General features: G+C 37.0%; 1 protein-coding gene across 1 annotated transcript; it reads right to left on the bottom strand.

The window, feature by feature from the left end:
* Window positions 1-3530: 3530 nt before the first annotated feature.
* Window positions 3531-16455, bottom strand: LOC149814225 (uncharacterized). Its single transcript, XM_089988807.1, has 3 exons — window positions 16265-16455; window positions 15210-15518; window positions 3531-3783 (listed from the first exon to the last, which is right to left on the bottom strand). The coding sequence occupies exons 1-3, from the start codon at window positions 16390-16392 to the stop codon at window positions 3702-3704; spliced, it is 519 nt and encodes a 172-aa protein (XP_089844933.1). The 5' UTR covers window positions 16393-16455; the 3' UTR covers window positions 3531-3701.
* Between the last annotated feature and the right edge of the window lie 2686 nt (window positions 16456-19141).

Raw genomic sequence — 19141 nt, 5'->3', positions numbered from 1 at the left:
CAGGTTTTTTCGCCGATTAAGTTGGTAAACTTTGGGCACTAACTGGTTGGGCTTTATTGTGTGCATAAAGCAATGGCCCAGATTTTAAAAAAAATTATACCGTGGATCTGTTGCAGCGATCGCTATCATTCATATGGCTCTATCACATACAAGCCGTACATGTTAAAAATATCCCTGCTGGTTTTCCTTGAGCGTAAGCTTTACTTCAATTGGTAAGAGTGATGTTGGATGTTCCATATTCGGTGCTAAAAGAGTAAAAGTGCAAATCTATCACTCAATTTCTCTCTGTGATTAAAAAAGGTTGCTGGTAAGAACTCAGATCCATAACTAGTCAGAGCGTAATGGCATATCTAACAGAATAGAACACTTATCTTGAGCTTGTCAACATTACTGTTATTTACCATTGTTATCATCATCATCATCCTAATCACAATCATCTCATCATTTTAAGATTGAAAGATGCATGACCTATAAGTTGGATACTTGCAGACTTGATCAGCTGGGAATTCACCTACAAGTTGGTATTGCACTCTCTCTCTCTCTCTCTCTCTCTCTCTCTCTCTCTCTCTCTCTCTCTCTCTTGACTGGTGAGAGTCAACTATTCTTGGTGACAAAGCACCTATGCAGATGGATTTGTATGAAGGTTCTCAACCATCACCCCTTTATCTATTGTGTAAGCAAAGTGCTCTTTCTTTGTGCTTTCTCCTTTTTTATACCCTAAACTAAGCAAAAACACCATGTTGAAATCATCAACTTGTTACAGAATCACATGAAGCACTAGATAGGCTTCACATGGATACTTCTGATTTGTCTTCCAACGTCATCTTTTAGGTAGCTTTATGGCTAACCACGGCCTTGCTGATTTAGTTCCTCACTGTAGTTCTTTTTTGCATTTTTCTGTTCTTTTACCTATGTTTATGGCTAACCATGAAGCTGCTAATTGCACGTTTGATAGTTTGATGAACATGAGATGAGATACGTGAGCAATTTGCAGGTTCTGTCTAGAGATGTAGAATAGGACCCTTTACTTGGATCATTTTTTTCATATGACAGAGGAACCATCGCCGAAAACCGGGTCACTTGACGGGGGTGGGGCTCAATGTGTCTTAATCCTGAATGGGTTCATCGTCATTTGAGAGAGAGAGAGAGAGAAGTGCTTCTGGCTCCACTCTTATTACACCCGGTAACTCTACGTAGAATATACCTACTTCACTTTCTTTGCTACAATAGATGCAAAATTTTCATGCTAGGTTGCTTGAGCAACCATATTGTATACCAACCAAGTAAAGCCTAGCTGGTGTGCAGGGCTGCAAATTTGTTAGAACCGGGCACGATCTAGCTAGGTGGCACGGACGTGGGTCCTGTCCGACCCTAAGGCTTCTTTACTGGATCCAGTTATTGATACTTTACGGTTAAGTGAAAATCCAATCTTATTGTCATGACATGGTGAAGCTTGTGCAGCGTAGGGTGACACTTCTAAATTTCAATCCACAAGATTTTCGTAGCCTTCTTTAAATTGTAGCTTATTAGATAATATTGCATGCATAGCTCAATCACAAGATGAGGAGCACACCATTTAGTGTCTACAAAAAGATGGTAATTGTCATATAAGTTTGTTTGTTTGTTTTTTGAAAAAATGACCATACCCTATGACAAAAATGACATGTTTTCTGAAATACCTTACAGTTTTTGAAATTGCCCGATGTCTAAATTCACAAATTTTTTATTGTAAAAAAACAATTTTACCTTTCGCACAAGCGAATTTCCTCCTGATATGTGAACTTCCTCTCAAATGTTCAAATATATAAATTTCCTTCAAAATATGTGAATTTGCTCCTAAACATGTGAATTTTCTCACACATTTGCAAATGTCCTCCTTCATGTGCCCCTTATGTGATTTTATTAAAAGAGGGATCGCACATTTTAAGAACATTCACAATCATGGTCCCCAAAATGTGCTCACCTTTTAAAAATAAATACCTTCCAAAATTTCTCACCTCGGGAGCTCACATCCCCAACGCTTACCTTACAAGGAAAGGGGCATTGCCCCCTTACAACACCCCCCCCCCCCCAAACATACGGCGAAGTTAGATTCATGAAAATTATGAATTTATATTAAGGTAGAAATTAAGCTCCACACTCCAACAATTCACACATTTTGAGGACCTTTTCAACTCATTATTGTGAATGTCAAGATATGTTAGGAAAAGGACCTCGTGTCTAATGTTTGCAAAAGAGTTGTTAAAGGTAAAAAAAATATTTAGTGACACTTTTGAAGTGCTGATAAAGGTTAAAAAACCTTTAATGGCTCTTCAAAAGCACTGCTAAAACCTATAGTAAAGCTTCAAAAGTGTTACTAAAGCTTTTACAAGTAAATTTGCATATAATTAAGAGAAAATTCGCATATTCTCATTTTGATAAAAAAAAGCACATATTTGGGAGAAAAATCGTATATATAGGAGAAAATTTTCATATTTGGATATTTAAGAGGAGGTTCTCGTATCTGAAGGAAATTTGCTTGTATGAAGGGTAAAAAGTTCCTTTTATAACAAAAAAATTGTGAATTTTGACTTTAGGCGGATTTCAAAATTTGTTGAGCATTTCAAAAAATGCATCATTTTTGTCATATAGTACATTTTTTTCTAAATATATTCTCACTATCATGTTGTATAAAGTGAAAAATCTGTTAAGATAATTTTGGATTTTATGTTCAAGTATTTGTGTTTCAAAGTTTGAAGTCGAGTAACCGACGTGGGCTGCACACATCACCTTGTGTTGGAAGGTTGCAGGTTCAAAACCCAATGGTATAGTTGTATAACTGGTAGGGGGTTCAAAAAAAAAAAGTTTGTAGAGTAATTTTGATATTATGTTCCAACTTACTGTTCTCCAAAGTTTGAAGTCCAGAAGCCGATTCTTGTAAGGTATTCTTGGTCTTCCCTGATATATCTGGATCCGATTCTTGCTCAGTGGCTTCGGGAAAGCTAACTGTTAACCTCAAGGACCGATTTGCAAGGGATAATGAAAAGGCAGGGACCAATTTGCAAAAATGGCATAAGGCAAGACTATTTTGTAAATCGGTTATAAGGCAGGGACCAATTTACTAAAAACCTTCTATGGACTTTATTCCTCAGTTTAACAGATATTATTAGAACAATACCATTGATTACCCTTGAAAGCTTTAGCGTTGAAGAGACCTGCCTCCCAAAAGTGAAAATCATCCAGTGTTAACAATAAAAATTTGTTAGCCTATTCTATAAAAGTTAAGAGCAGTTAAAGATAGTTTCAAATAAAAAGTTCCATCTCAAATCATTTCCAGTTGTAAGCGTACAATACAGATTTGTAACCCAAAGTGACATCTTCTAGTGTTAACCCTCGTGCAGATATGTTGATCAATTCAATATATGGACGGCATGGCATTAGAGACAAATTTCAAAACAGTCGCATCCCAAACCGTTGCCAGAAATGAGCATTTTAAGATATAATTGTAAGCTTGTAATAGGGATCTGGAGCACTTTTAAACAACAGAAGACTTCCTATTAAAATCAAACTACTCTTATGTGAAACACAAATAACCATTTTCTGACGTGTACATTTTCCAAGCTAAAGGAATCCCACTATGTTCAGCATGAACAATCTTGTACTTTGTGATTTATCAAAATGTTAGTGGATGATACATTCACGTGAGCAGGTAGCTAAACATCTCAATGATTAGAATGACCACCACTTTCCTCACGTCGTCTCCTTACAAATAGCTTGTCCACGTCTTCAGTTACAACATTACTCCTGCTCAGAAGCAAAATAGAGCTTCAGAATGGCGCTGGACTAAAGCAGCATGATAAAATATACTATTTTATGTGTACTTTTCATCTTTGTAAAGAGATTTCCACGAATCAAGATAACAAGCTTGAGCATTCAAAAGATGAAATATTGAACAATCCAACAAACAAAACATGGAATTAATTTGTTTGATTAAGAAATGAAAGTAAGGTGCTTATAGTGGCAACAAGATTCCAAACAGTTGGAATATCTAAAAGACTGCTGGTGTTTCAAACATCAACATAACTGGTACCTTCATATTCGTAAGAGCATGTGAAGTAGCGGTCACACCATCGTTTAGCCATGAAATTGTTGAAATTCCTCATCAAGAAAAAGAAGTTTTTCTTTTTTTGATAATCAAGCTGGGATTAAGGCCCCCCTCCTTTCCAATAGAAAAGCCCTATCGGTGGCCATACAACCAGTCAGGTATTCAACCACCCATACCAGTGGGGTTCAAACTTGCAACGTCCCATCACATGGTGACTTGCACAAACTGTTGTCTCACGAGAGAGAGCACTAAGATATCCTTAAGCAAAAGTACGCATAAACACAGTTAAAAGGATTAGCATCCATATGTTCCTCATCACAGTACGTAGTTGGAACTTTCAGGCAACTAACCTTGTCAAATGTGCTGCAACCTCCACTTTCACTATAGGATCTACTTAAAATAAACAAAGGAATTAATCTTCACCTCCTCAAGTTTCTTAACAGATCCTATATTGACCTAAGACTCTCATCCCCGTTATGGGTTGCCCCCTCTTCATTTTGTCCCAATTTTCAGAGCATAAGATGACACAAATTTATAAGGTTGATACTACATCCCAAAGGAAAAAGAAAATTAAGGCATCCTTTTCACATATTGTCCTCCCTTCAATTTGTCCCAAGAAGGACAAGATGACAAAGATTTATTAGGTTGATATTATATCCCAAAATATATTCTGTTATTTGTTTGTATATATATATATATATATGTGTGTGTGTGTGTGTGTGTGTGCGTGTGTGATTTGTAATGTAAAATGATGAAAATGTGCTTACTTATCATGTATATATATATATATATGTGTGTGTGTGTGTGTGTGTGTGTGTGTGTGTGTGTGTGTGTGTGTGTGTTTGCTTTTGGGATTTTTTCTGTAAAACATTGAAAGCATGCACAATTAATTTTAATTGATTATGTTTTTATATGTGTGTGTTGCTTTGTTTTTTATGTATATATGTTACTTATATATGTATGTGTTATTGTGCTTTTGTGGAAGGCTGGAAGCAGATCTTGTTGATTATACTGAATATGTTATGAATAATTGAATATATATATATATATATACATATATATATATATGAGTGTGTATGTACAATTATATATATGTATATTCTGGTCATGTATATTAATAGATTTTGTGAAAGCATGTGTAATGTTGTACTTGTGTAATGAAAACATTTTATTAGTAAAAAGAATTAAACATATTTTTATGTATATTTTGTATACTTTTTTATATTTTAATTGGGGTACCGACTAGTCCGACTGGCCCTGCCTAGTCCTCGACTAATCTTTTTAGGGGTCTACCGACTAGTGCTTTTGACTACATAGGAGAGTAGAGGGTAGATGCCTACACCAATCCGTGCCTACTGCAGCCTACGGGGTTTTTTAAGGGTTCTTTTCTGTGTTTTTCTCAAATCTGCCCATATAGATGTGTTCTGCGTACTTGATTTTATAGGAATCGACTCTTGCATCGTCCGATTCCGATGCTGCGTAGGTTTTTATGAGGTTTCAAACTTGACAGTGTAAAATTTTACTAAATATCCAAAGCTTAAAAAACATATTTTATCAAAAAACGATCCAAGTGTCATTTCCTAACAAATCGACCATGTTGAATGCATATGCAGGGTCAGATTTGCGAGAAACAATCAGGAAATCCTTTGTTTGCTTGTGGTAGGCTGTGGTAGCCACTAAGATGGTGTAGGCAGCTACCCTCTCTCTCTCTCTGACACACACACACACACACACACACACACACACACACACACGTGTGTGTATGTGTTAGAAGAGGATATATAATGTAATAGAGGGGTATTTATGTCATTTGTGTGTAATATTGTATATTGGGTATTGTAACATTATGTGAAGGATAATTTTGTACATCAACATATAATGTTTATATAAAATAAGGACGTCCCAAATGAACTGTAATGAGTTAGGATAGGACTAGGAACTTTAGAATTAGGCAATTAGCAAAACTCTAGGTTTCCTAAACTCTGTTAAGATGTGTAATATGAGCTTTACTATTCACTGTGCTATCCCTTCTTATGTACATGTCATTATTTACAGGGGTACTATTGTATTTTTTGCCTTAATTAGTTGTAGGGCTATAGAATCAACCATTTTTGTCTTGTAGTGAGGAATATACCCTCATATATTGTTGTAAGTTGTAACCATTCATTTTGTATCTTAATGAAGTTTTCTTTGCTTTGTGCCTTCTCCCTAATGCTTATTCTTTCTCATGTGATATGGTATCAAAGCCCTTCTCCCTACTAGGGAGAGGTCATCATAGTGTAGCAGAAGGGTGTCGGAGGGTTCATTCTTCGCTTCTCTCGCAGCTGGGCTCATTTTTCGAGGTGATGGCATCATCATTCCCAGTTGAAGTTCTGAATCTACATTATTTGGCATGGGGGTTTGGTAGATCAATATTGGATTTTCTACAAAAATTTTAATATTTTCAGAATAATAGGTTGACTTGGGGCCAGAATTGAGAAATCTGCTCATACCAACCTTATTGGTAGCTTTTGCTGCTTTGGATTGGATGCTTTTTGGTTGTTTTTCAGTACGAAAGCATTTGGATGCCATTTGGGTGCATTCTATAGTGATTTGAGTGAGTTTTAATGTGCTTTTGAGGGTACTATTACAGGTGATACTAGTATTTTTGGAGTTTTGGTCTTGTCGGCTTGTGATAAAATCAGTGGGAAATTTTACTATCTGTGACTATATGGCATCAGTTTGTGATTGTTATTGTTGAGTTTCATTGAGGTTTTGGGTGCTTATTTCTGGCAGCAATTGAGTTTCAAGGGTTTCAACCTTATTGGGCTGATATATTGGTTGTGGTTCTCTAATATACTGTTAATCTCAAGTGTTAATCGGTAAATTTGGTTGGCTACATCACAGTTTGCCTTATTGTGAGGTGTTTTGGGTATTGTTCTTGCTTGTTATCGGCACTGGTTCACCTATTCTGAAGGGTAAACATTTGTTGTAGACTTTATTGGAATTCTTGGAGTTTACTCAACAATCTTGTGTTGGAAACTGCAAAGTGGAGGCTGGTTCTGTTGCGTTGTGTTTGTTACGTTGTGATAGAAGTTACAGTTTGGACAACTATTTCAGGTGGTGATAGTGTTTTGAGGGTATCGACTATATCGAGTTGTCGATCATAATATTTTGATATTTGCTAGCTTTGAATGTTGATTGTTAGCATGAGGCTGTTATGACTGAGATTCTCTTATCACAAGGAGTTTCATGAGTAGTTCTTGCTCACTATCAGTATCAATTCATCGTAGATGAAGAAACAATGCTTGACGTTGGGTTATATTGACCCTTGTTTTGATGTATTTGTTGTTTTTTGTGTAATTTTTGTAATGAAATATGGCAAATACAAACAAGTGTCACTTATGGGCAAGTACAACATAAACAAATGGAGACCACTTAAAGGGTCAAGATACAATTACAAACACAATGCCACTTATGAGCAAGGGAGACAATCATAAAAATATAAAAAATCTATTGAGAGAGTGCTTGAGAACAAGCATAGAGTTTATAAAGGGGTTCAACCCTTATATATACACAACAACCACCTCATAAGTCATAAGGCCTTGGAACCATCCCGAGCGACTAGAAATAGAGCCGTTGGGACCCCAACAACTCTATGGGATAAGTACTATAATGTCCTTTAGCTTTTAGCTAAAGAACATTATATACCAAAAAAAAAAAAACCTAAAGTGCCCTTAATGGGCACACCTAATTACATATGATGAAATAACCAAAATACCCCTAATGGGTTTTATATAATACATCAAGATATATATATATATCATACTTTAACACTCTCCTTCAAATTTACGGTGCAATCACCGAAAGTTTGGCAAGCAAAAAATAAAACCGGAAAAAAGGAACAACTTTCGTAAAAAAGTCGAACAACTTTCGTAAAGAAGTCGGCGAACTAAAATTTCGATGCTACATAAGTCAAGATGATAGTCTTTTTCATGTACTCTTCACAAACATAATGACAATCCATTTCAATATGTTTGGTGCATTCATGAAACGTGTGATTGGCGGGTACGTAGATAGCACTTTTATTGTCACAGTATAACCTTGTGGGTGATTGCATATGCATGCACATATCTTCAAGTAATCTTCGCATCCAAACAATCTCTAATATTGTAGTAGTCATTACACAGTACTCAACTTCAATGGATAACTTTTGTTATTTTTTTGCATTTTCACGACACCAAAAAATCACTTAAAAATACACAAAAACCAATAGTTGAGGGCCGAATCATTTGAATCTTCTCTCCAGAGTCAAAATAAGCAATCAGCTCAAGAGAAGAGGAGGAGGATAACAAAAGACCTCTAGAGGTAGAGATTTGCAAATATCTAACAATCATCATCATAGCAGTCATGTGAACTGTGGTGGGAGAATGTTGGAATTGGCTAGCAGTATGAACCGCAAGCGCAATATCAAGCCTAGAAATAGTTAAATAAGTTAAGGCGTCAATCATTTGGCGATATGGAGTAGGATCATCCAAAGGTATCCCATCATCAAATCCTCATTTTGGCATTAATAACTTCAAAGGTATTCATCATTTTTTCGTCAGTAATTTTTGACCTGTCAAATATATCATTAGCAAACTTGGTTTGAGAAAGTAAATATCTCCTAAGAGAATAAGCAACCTCAATTCCAAGAAAAAATCTAAGAAATCCAAGATCAGTCATTTTAAAATATTTTTTAAGAATACATTTAATATACTTTACTCCTTGTTTGTCTTCACCTGTGATGATCATTTCATCAATATGAAGAAGGAGAATAACAATCCCTACATCAGATTTCTTAGTAAACATGGCAGTATCATTATAGCAAGATTTAAACCCAAGTTTGAGCATAAGAGATCTAAAATGATCATACAAGGCTTTAGGTGCATGTTTTAAACCATAAAGAGTCTTTCTAAATTGAAGCACCATAACATGAGGAGCTTCATATCCAGGAGGTGTATCCCTATAAACTTCTTTTAAATCTTCATTCAAAAGCATTTTTTACATCCATTTGGTAGATAGCCCAACCTTTAACAGCAGCAACAACTATGAGGATCTTATCTGAAGTCATCCTAACTATAGGTGCAAAAGTTTCATCATTGTTTATCTCGTATTCTTATGCATAATCCTTGGCAACTAACTTGGCCTTGTTTCTTTCTAGGGTTTCATCACTCTTAGTTTTAACTTTATAAACCCATATGCAACCTATCGTTTTCTTACCTTTAGGCAAATCAAATATTTCTCAAGTCTTAGATTTTTCAAGTGCTCCTAATTCCATTTAAGATATTTTTTTGCTTGATTATATGTGGCAGGTTCAAAGTAAGACAATGTTAGCTAGACAAGCTCTATGTTGTGGAGAAAAAGATTATATGAAACAAATCTATCACGGGGTCTAAAGGTCTGATCTGGTATTCTAACTCCATCTGTCGACGCATAGAGCCGTTGGGTTTCTAAGTTGGTATAATTTTCTAAAGCACTAGGTTGTCTATCATTTGCACATCTTCTATATTGAATTACCTTGGGTTCTTCTAATTCAATATTCTCACCATCTTGGAGATTGGGTTGTGGCTCTTTATTACAAACATTCGCAAATAAAATCTCATTACTATTTTGAGGTAATATCTTGAATAAAAAGGAATACTCAGAGTTCTTCTTAGGCACATTTTAAAAAAAAAACTTTCATTCTCCAAAAACTAAACATTCCTTGAGATATAAAGTTTGTCATTTTCTAAATCAAAACATCTAAATCCTTTTTAGGTTTCCCCATATTCAAAGATCATCTTAATGCTATCCTTTTCTAAATCCTTGTTCATGACCTCTACCAAATCGGTTCATCTTAATCCTATCCTTAGGATCATCTATGTCATATAGGTGCAGGTGCGGCACTTTAAAAAAACTTGGGTGCGGGCTGCAGGAGGGTATATATATATATATATACTTTCAAAAGACTCAAAGCAGACTTAGATTGATTCAAACTTGGGTTTCCTTTGAGCCAAGTCTGAATCAGGCTGAGTCAAGGCAGACCCAGGTCTGAATCTTACTCAAGTCAAAAGACTCAAAACATACCCAGTTACGAGCTACCCTTCCCCATGTCAGTGTCTGGCAATAGGACTTATATACAAAAAAATTTAGTTATTTTCATTGGTATGATGATGCAAGAATGGTGGGGGATTGATTGTTTGATTTTTTATTTTGTTTTGAAATAATAAAAAAACTTGTGGTGATTTTTTCAAGGTTTTTCTTTCAATAATTTTGAAGATTTGTTTTTTGTTCTTTCCATGGTTGAATGTTGAATCATTGAATGGTTGGTGAGAGCACTGGTGGTGTAGCCGTGTGGGGATGTCAATTGGATTGGGTTTGATTTGGATATCAAACAGACTGGTTATCATTCAGTCAGATTCATTAAAACATTCCAAATCCAATAGCCTAATGGGTCAGATTTGGATTTAGATTCTCACATCCAAACCAGAATCTAAATCCGATTAGTATCCGTCCACTGGAAATGCATAAGGAAGACATGGACAACTGATGCAGTGGGGATGCAAATGAGTTGGATCCAGGATGAAAGTTTTGCAATTTTTGGCTATTTCGGATCCAATCAGATCTGAATAGTTTGCATCCCTATGAAGCTGCACCGAAGATGGATTAGTCCAGAATGGACCTAAAATGATTGAGCCAATTGACCATGTTGGGCATGTCTGTAAGAAATAATTTGGCATAGGAGTACGTCCCAGGGCTTCACCTGGTTGGATCTTGACTGGTATCGGACCAAATTTGATGCAACAAAGCCAGGCATGAACCAATGCTCTTATTGGATCAGACAAGGAGGATCCCCATCTGGATCAGAACCTGGTTCACGTATCTTTATTCAATTTGCATATGACCTGAGACATGGAAATTTATTGAATTTATATGTGACACAGGGAGAAGCAGGAATTTAATCCATAGCACTCAAGTTGGATATAGTAAATGGGTTGGACTCGGTTGAATAAGATGTAAGATAATCCCCATATTGAACCTAGATCTGATTTACTTTTGAGAATATATCCTAATAGGTGAGACATATACATATAATTGGATCAATTCAGTGTTGTGAAAAGCGTTGAGGCGTAGCGAGGCGCTCCACCAAAAACCAAGGTGAGGCGTAAGCCTCGAGGCGTAAAGCGTAAGCCTCAAAAAAAAAATTGAAAACTTTTAAAAAATTATAAAAAATATCTAAAAATACAAATAAATAAAGAAATGTGTTTTTATAACACTGATGTCAATAATTACCTCGGAGAAGTAAAGTACCTCGTGAAGTCCAAAAATACATATACGAACCATTGTTAGTGGAGTCTTGGGCCGACTTAAAAGCCTACCTGCATGCGTTAGGGCAAGCCAATACAGGCCCAGATCAAACATAACTAGGGTCACCTTTCTTCTTTTCGGGGTTTTAGTTGCACAAGATTGATGCCACGTATATGAATTATGATGATAGATATTTACAATTATGCATGAATTTATTCTTACGTTAATTTTCATTATAGTATGCTATTCAAACATTGTCAAATTACTATTATATATTACTTTTATGCTCAAAACTATCGCAAGAGGTCAGCTGCCACACAATGTCAGTTTGCACTCATGCCTTTCCGCTCGCTTTCATGAGTGAAGATCAGACCTATACTCTTGCTCAAGACCTACAACCCAAAACCTACTTGTGATGCGTGCACTAGGCTATGGACGGCCTCAATACCATGCTACGGCTCTTTGAGATGCTTAGTTCTTCATACTAGAAGTGATTAGGCCCAGTGTTGTGAGAGGCGTACGCCTCAGACGCGAAGCGCACGCTCAAGGTACTGAGGCGTTGCAGTGATGCGCCTAAGGTAAATATAAAAAAAGAAATCTGATTATTTGCAGATGGGGTTTCAGCTTTCCAAATCTGATCATTAAACAAAGGTCGTTCTGATGCAGTCGAATACGTATTATCGGGGTTTCAGCTTTCCAAGGCTCGTTTACCACGGATACTTGAGAGTCTCATGTTGTGAGAGGCGTACGCCTCAGTACCTGAGGCGAAGCGCACCTCAAGGTTTTGGTTACCTTTTTGTTATAAAAGGGAAAGGGTATCTTGTAACCCCATCCCCTTTTATAAGTCATCACCACCTCTCTCTCTCTCTCTCTCTCTCTCTCTCTCTCTCTCTCTCTCTCTCTCTCTCTCTCTCTCTCTCTCTCTCTCCACGAAAGAGAACGAGGAGAAGACGAAGAAGATGGAGGAGGAGCCAGGGAGGACCCAGCCCCACCGTCTCTCTGTGTTTGTGGGTATGAAGAAAGAAAACGAGGAGCATAAGAAGGAGGACGACCCTAGCCCTCTCTCTCTCTCTCTGACGGGTTTGCCACACCGAGTGCAGCACCCGCACCAGCATTGCATCGACACGGGTGCGACGACCCTTTTGTCGAGTCCCTATGACATAGATTATCATATATGTGAGTTATGTTACTTGGACACTGACGCTGGTGTCAATGTCGGACATGGGAAGAAGTGTCAGACAATCAAGTCTTAAAAAACCAAACACTTGGACATGACTCTATATATATGAGAGAAAAAAGAGACATTTAAGGAATTATGCAAATAAAACAATAAAATATAAAATGCACATTCCTTTCTCATTTGTAATCTGATCCTTGATGATTTACACAAATTTCAATGATATAATATAAACATGTAAGATTGTAAGTACAAAAACATATCATCAAGACTAATCAACCACTACACTTCTAAGGTAAAACATAGAGCAAAAAAACATATACTCAACACTTCCTTATTTAACATGGAAGTGACCACAAAGTTGGACACCCATGTCCATATGCAGGAAACAAGACACTCGTATGGACACTCATTGGACACGACGTATCCAAACACATTTTAAGGTCTCAAACACTCGACACGCGTGTCCAAAATTTTGGATACTCCTGATTTTAGAAATGACGTGTCAATGCTATGTCCAGGAGTGTAGGTGTTGGTGTCAGTGTCGGGAAGTGTTCGACACCGACACTTTAACCTAGGAAAAGTGTCCATGTAACATAGTATGTGAGGGATACCATGCATTTTTGGGTGTTTTTCTCGCCATCCTCAACCTTAGATCTTAGAGTCTTTTGTGATGTCGACTTTAGAGGATTTACACGCGATCGACTCTCCCACACAGGATTTTGTGTTTTTATTGGAAGTTCTCTAATATCATGGAAAAGCAAAAAGCAACAGCAAGACACATTATCAACAACAAAGGCTGAGTAAAGGGTCATGACTCAAGTTACTGTATAGAATAAGAGATTATATGGATTAAATGGCTTTTGGGGAAGCCAGGTGTTTCGGTTTGTGGAAGAACATCCCAAAGGAAGAGGATCCTAATTCACTATCTCTCTAACTTCCTCGTTACTTTCCTATTTTCCTTTCTTTATTGAAGAAACTGTAGGGCATGCATCCCAAGGCTGAATTCTCTCTCTTGGGAAAGGGGATCGTCCAACCCAAGGAAGGTTCAAAATGTACAACCAATGATGATAGGACAGCTCTCCTTCTCAAATGTTTGAGGGTTTCATCAATCAGATCTTACATATTTTTTCTTTATAATTTATTTAGTAAGAAATATGCTTTACATAAAGATTAGACATGCTTTTTAGAACATAAATAAATCGCTCGAGATGCACTTAAAAAATATTGTGGGCCATTAATTTTTAGCGCTTAAAATCCAATATATAGAGTCTGATCAATGAAAAACTCAATCATTAGATAAGAAATGTCATCCGATCATCATTGTTTAGATTTTAGACCTTCCTTTGGTTGGGTGGTCCCCTTCCATATTTATAAGCGCTAGTTGGCACATAGGTGGTAGACCCTTGAAAAGACTAATCAGGGTGTAGGCAGGACTACTCAGCCTAATCAAGAACAAAAGAACAAGAAAAGCAAAGAAAATACAATAAATTATTAAAATCAATGACATACATACCATTAGCATCGTGAATGAAATGTAAGTGTAACTTATTGTAACCTTAACAGCCAAAAGCATTAGGCAGCATCTAGGTGTTGGCTCCCTTAGGTGATAGGCATCATCTAGAGGCTCATAAAAAAATTGGTAGATCACAGGCGTGTATGGAAGCATGGTGAAATGATAACATGCACTCACAGTAAGGGTTTGGCATTAATTTGGGTTTGTAAGTCCCAGTTGGTTTAGGTCTTGGAATGAGTATAGATCGTTTGATTCTATTTGAGTCTATAAACTGTTTGGGTTAGATCAAGTTGAATCCAGAATTCTAGATAGATTAAATTCCAATAAGGATCCAAGTCCAGTTGGGGTAAGGGATTGATCAATCCTATAAATACTAGCATTGTAAAGAGTTCTCATTAATGAAAGAAGTATTTTGTAACCAAGCAATTGGTTATGGAGGTCAGGATTCCTTGAAAAACCCTAACTTGTTCCTCTTTCCATCCTCTCTATTTTGGTACATTCAGGGTTCTTGGCAGTTTCACATATACATATAAACCTTTTTTTTTTGCGTACATACATATACATGTATAAACTAATATCTTACATATATAGAAACCCTTCAATCAGTTATTACATACTGGACCAATCCTTTTTTATGCCTATATTGCTTGTAAACAACTATTTCTACATTTTATATCCATATATTTCCCTTGATACCTCCTCTCATCACCCTAGTCCTCTCTTCAAATATCTCTTACCTAATAAAACAATGAAACAGAAAGAAAAAGATAACAGAAATAAATACCAATTCAAGCTCTATTTGTGCCAATTAAAAGGAGGCAACTAATAGCTGAGCAAGCAAAGTACCATTAGCAAGTACAATACAAGAAAAGAATGATAGTCAAGAAAGCACAAAAAGTATGCAGCAAAAGAATCACAAGAAACCCCATAGACACTATAAATATATCTGAATGTCCCAAGTGAATCACATAGATGAAAATAACCACCTTCCATAGAGTACACACGCATCAGTAATATCAGTGATTCCAGGATAAAAAGACATGAATTGATAGGCAAAGCATAAAAGCATGGCTAACATGGCCTCGCAGAACCGTAACATGAAGAACAAACAACTTATATCGAACCTTCCACTAACTTGTGGGGGCACAAGAAGACCGCCAAGAGTGTCTGGCTGAATTCTCTGAGGAGGCAAGTTCCCCCTAGGAATTTTTCTTTGTGGATTCGAAGGAACCGAACTATTTGACTCTCGCTTCTTCAGTGAACGGGCAGCCATAGCAGCTGCAACCCTAGAGGAATGATCACTTCCATTCATTTGATCTGGCGTAAAAGAAGGTGAATCAAGAAGCAGAGAGACATCAGGAAGCTTCTGAATTGTTTGCGTAGATGCATTCAGTGACTCATCTCGGTGCTCATATGATGAGGCTACCAGGTTGCTGAAAATATAAAACCAAAATTCAATAATTCAGTCCTCCACCCACAAAGCAAGCAAAAAAGCACAATTCACTATAAAATCTCCAAACCTAATATAGAAGTGAACTGATTCAACACATAATTAACGCAGTAAAAAAAACACACACGCACAAAATAAAAGAGCCTATCGAAAAGCAAAGGCGTTCAATTCTCGTGCAAATTTCCTCGAGAAGTTGGAAGAACCCAGTTTGTCATCACCGACCCACAGAAACCAAAACCTAAATTGCAACCAGCAACAACCAATTCCATGACTAGTTCTCTGCAGAGTCTTCTACAAAAACTAACGAAAGAAAACGCTAAACAGATTGCTAAGTGAGTATTTTCCATAGGGGAAATCCCCCAAAATCAACAAACTAATCGCTATAGGAAACTCAAAGATTCCATTGAGTAGCACAGACTACAGAGAAAGAATCAGACGAAATTAGGGTTTTCGAGCGAAAGCGATGCGGACAGCAGAAAACGCCATCACTTTCCTTTGTAACGACCTAAATTCCATCGTCACGGCAATCAAACAACGAACCAGACGCCAAAAAGGCCTTGGATTCGCATAAGGGGGGAAATCCGCAGCGCCTGAGAAAGCGCGGCGTTCCCGCAATCTGATCAGCGCCCGAGAGCAGAATCGCCGAGAGACGTAATTTCCGAAATTCCACCATCAGACGCGAGAATCAAAAGATGTCGATTGCGAGAAGAAGATGAAGGGATGACGTACTGGTTCAAGTGAGAGGGAAAAGAGCTAGGGTTCGTCCCTTGTCCTCCGCATCCTTTCTCTCCATCTCCTACTTCTTCTTCTTTCTCTGATTCCTCCTCCGAAGACGATTCGTAATCCACCAGAGACATGCCGGGTTACAAAATCCGACGGAATTTCAGAGAAATGGAGGGAGAAAGAGGGAGGGAAATTGATTTCTCAGGAACGAGGGAGGGAAGGGAAACAAACCCGACGATGACGGGAGTCCTTTTCATGCAGACTAAATGACTAATACTGCCCTTCACAATAGTTGAAATTATATGAAACAATGTAAGCGTATGCGTCAATGTTAGAGCAGATCAGATGAACTGTCAAATCACTTTAAGAAAGTAGCTGACATCTTGACCATCCATTGCTTCAATCTCACGGTTCTCGTGCAAGTTGTGGGGCTTACCAAAAAGTTAATATTGATATCATCATCAGCAGTCATGGTGACCATTGATCACTTCCATGAACGGTGAGGATATCCAATCACTTTCTCACAGTGATTTGGCAGACCACCCGAACGGCTCTTCCTCAATCTTTGATAGAGGATAGGTCAGAGGCACCTCCAACGGTAATACACTAATACCGGTTTTGGATGTCGTTCATCTTGAGTTCAACGGCATCCACAAGTGCTCTCGTGGAATACTATTAGAGCACATTCTGACCTGACCCGTCTTAATCTTTTGAGGTGAGGATAAAATTGTAATTTGATGTGTCTACGTGGATTGCTAATTAATAGGGGTGTCAACGGGTCTGGTTTACCCAGAGCCGACCCTGACTAGACCCTATAAGGTTCGGGTACGATGACAAATAAGAAAACTGGATCGGTTCACGAAGGTCGGATTAATACATAGACCCAGGTATTGTTTGTAAAATTTTATACCACACTCGGGCCCAACCCGAGTTTCGATTAAGACCGGCAATTTTTCAATGTAAAAATGACAAAATATTATTTTACCGAGTCTGGTTCATGTAGTTATTATTAGATTCAGGTATAGTTTCTCTTATACTAGACCCTTATACTCGGGTTTGAACCAGATACCGTACCTGAAAATCTAGTTCAAATTTGATTTCACTTGGGTCCAAACCAAACCAGATATGTTGCCATAATTTCACATTTTATAGTGATAAAAATAGCATTATGTTATTGTTTTCTCGTACAACGGTAGGTTTATCTTTTTACCTTGATACCTTATAGTTTTTTGTTTTTTCTTATTTGGTCTGATCAAACTTGTTGAACATCAAGATTCGTACTACACATGTGAAGATCCAAAACTAAAATTATGATTCAGGATACAGGGTCAAACATACACAAATCAAATTTGATCCATTGGAGCCAATTTAGGACCCAAGAGTATTTTGGTCATTTTACACATGATAATTTTATGAGATTTTTGTTACACACATCTCAAAAAATATATTTTATAATTTGGTTTTAATTTTGTGAATTTTTTAAACCACAAAAAATGCTTTTGTATTTTATTTTTATTTTTATTTTATTTTGTAACAACTAAATTCTATAGATCCAGATAGATAAATTTATATTTTGATCCAAATTCGTACCCAAGATCCACGTGAATTCAAATTGAGAAGACCCCGTCGACGCTAAGTGTGAATCCTCCTAATTGGCAGAAAAGGAAGGTGTCCTTTTAAAAAGCCAATCGTAGCACTTGTGAGTCCCTCTCTTTTGCTTGGCTACAAAGTGGAGAAAGATAGAAAAACCTTAAAAGGCTTGTCTCACTTGGCCTCTCATGATGACCAATGAGAGGACAGTTTTTTCTCTCTTTAAAAGGCTCTTCGAGAACGTTGAAGAGATCTTCTTCTCCAATTTTGAAATGAAAAGTCTGTTAAACAAAAAATGAACCATGGTGACCTCAATCCCTCTACGCATTATTTTAGGTATGATCTGTTTCAGATCTAACCCAGATCCAATTCTAATTGTTTATTCTATGTGATCTTGCATATTTGCCATAGTTATCCCGAAACACGTATTAATAAACCATGGTTTTAAAACTCATTGACTCGTCACTGGGCTCATCTTTGAATGCCCCATGACTCGGCCAGGTCAACTCGGTGACTCGGTCGGGTCATGTTAACTTCATATTTTATATAAAATATATAAATATATGTATATACTATGTATATTTTATAATATTTTATATATACATGACTCGCCCATGACTCGGCCTGGTCAACTCGGTGACTCCACTGGGTTTTGTCCAAAACAAGTTTGTACTCGGTTTAGCGATCTTGGGCTGAGTCAACCCAGTCACCGGATTGACCCAACGAGTACAGCATAATAGTATATTGTTGGCAACATATTTCAAGCATATTTTAGATCTGCAAATACCCTTGTTTGTGTTTGGTCTGATCCCATATCAAACACGGACTGTTGGTTGTGACTGATTGATATTTGCTTAAAATTGGTGTAGCCGATTTTTCCTTGTATTGCATGATTCGTGTAGCTAGTTTGAAAGCTGCAAAAAAATCCTGTTTTAGAGTTGATCTAGGACTGAGTTGAATACTGAAATTTGTGATTTGAATAGTGCATGAATCTGTTCTAAAGTTGCATATGAATCTGAATAGTGAAAGTATAAGGAAACTTGCATGTTGCTATCTTATTGCCTTAGTTTTTAGCATGCCTCATAAAGCTAGCTTGATTAGTTGAATATGCATTGTTTAGTGAATTGAATTTATGCTGAATTTGTGAAAATCGGATCCATATTGTGTGGGAATTTGCTACTAATTATTATTGGTTAAGAATTTTACCCGAATCACAACCTTTCCATCAAAAGTCAAATATGTCCCAATAGTATATAGGACAACCTATAGGTTTGTCCTAAGTTCCTTTTATAG

The sequence above is a fragment of the Nuphar pumila genome, chromosome 15 (genome assembly GCF_984573655.1).
Source record: "Nuphar pumila chromosome 15, dmNupPumi1.hap1.1, whole genome shotgun sequence".
Taxonomy (NCBI): Eukaryota; Viridiplantae; Streptophyta; class Magnoliopsida; order Nymphaeales; family Nymphaeaceae; genus Nuphar; species Nuphar pumila.
The sequence above is the reverse complement of the archived record's forward strand: the minus strand, read 5'-3'. Positions and strand labels throughout refer to the sequence as shown.

What these genes read in the sequence shown, in the direction of transcription:
- LOC149814225 (XM_089988807.1), bottom strand. Translation starts at nt 16,392, where the DNA reads ATGTCTCTGGTGGATTACGAATCGTCTTCGGAGGAGGAATCAGAGAAA. An exon ending in TTTCCCTCTCACTTGAACCA is followed by an intron (nt 15,519 to 16,264) that starts GTACGTCATCCC and finishes TTATATTTTCAG; the next exon opens with CAACCTGGTAGCCTCATCAT. An exon ending in CCCCCACAAGTTAGTGGAAG is followed by an intron (nt 3,784 to 15,209) that starts GTTCGATATAAG and finishes GCTTCTGAGCAG; the next exon opens with GAGTAATGTTGTAACTGAAG.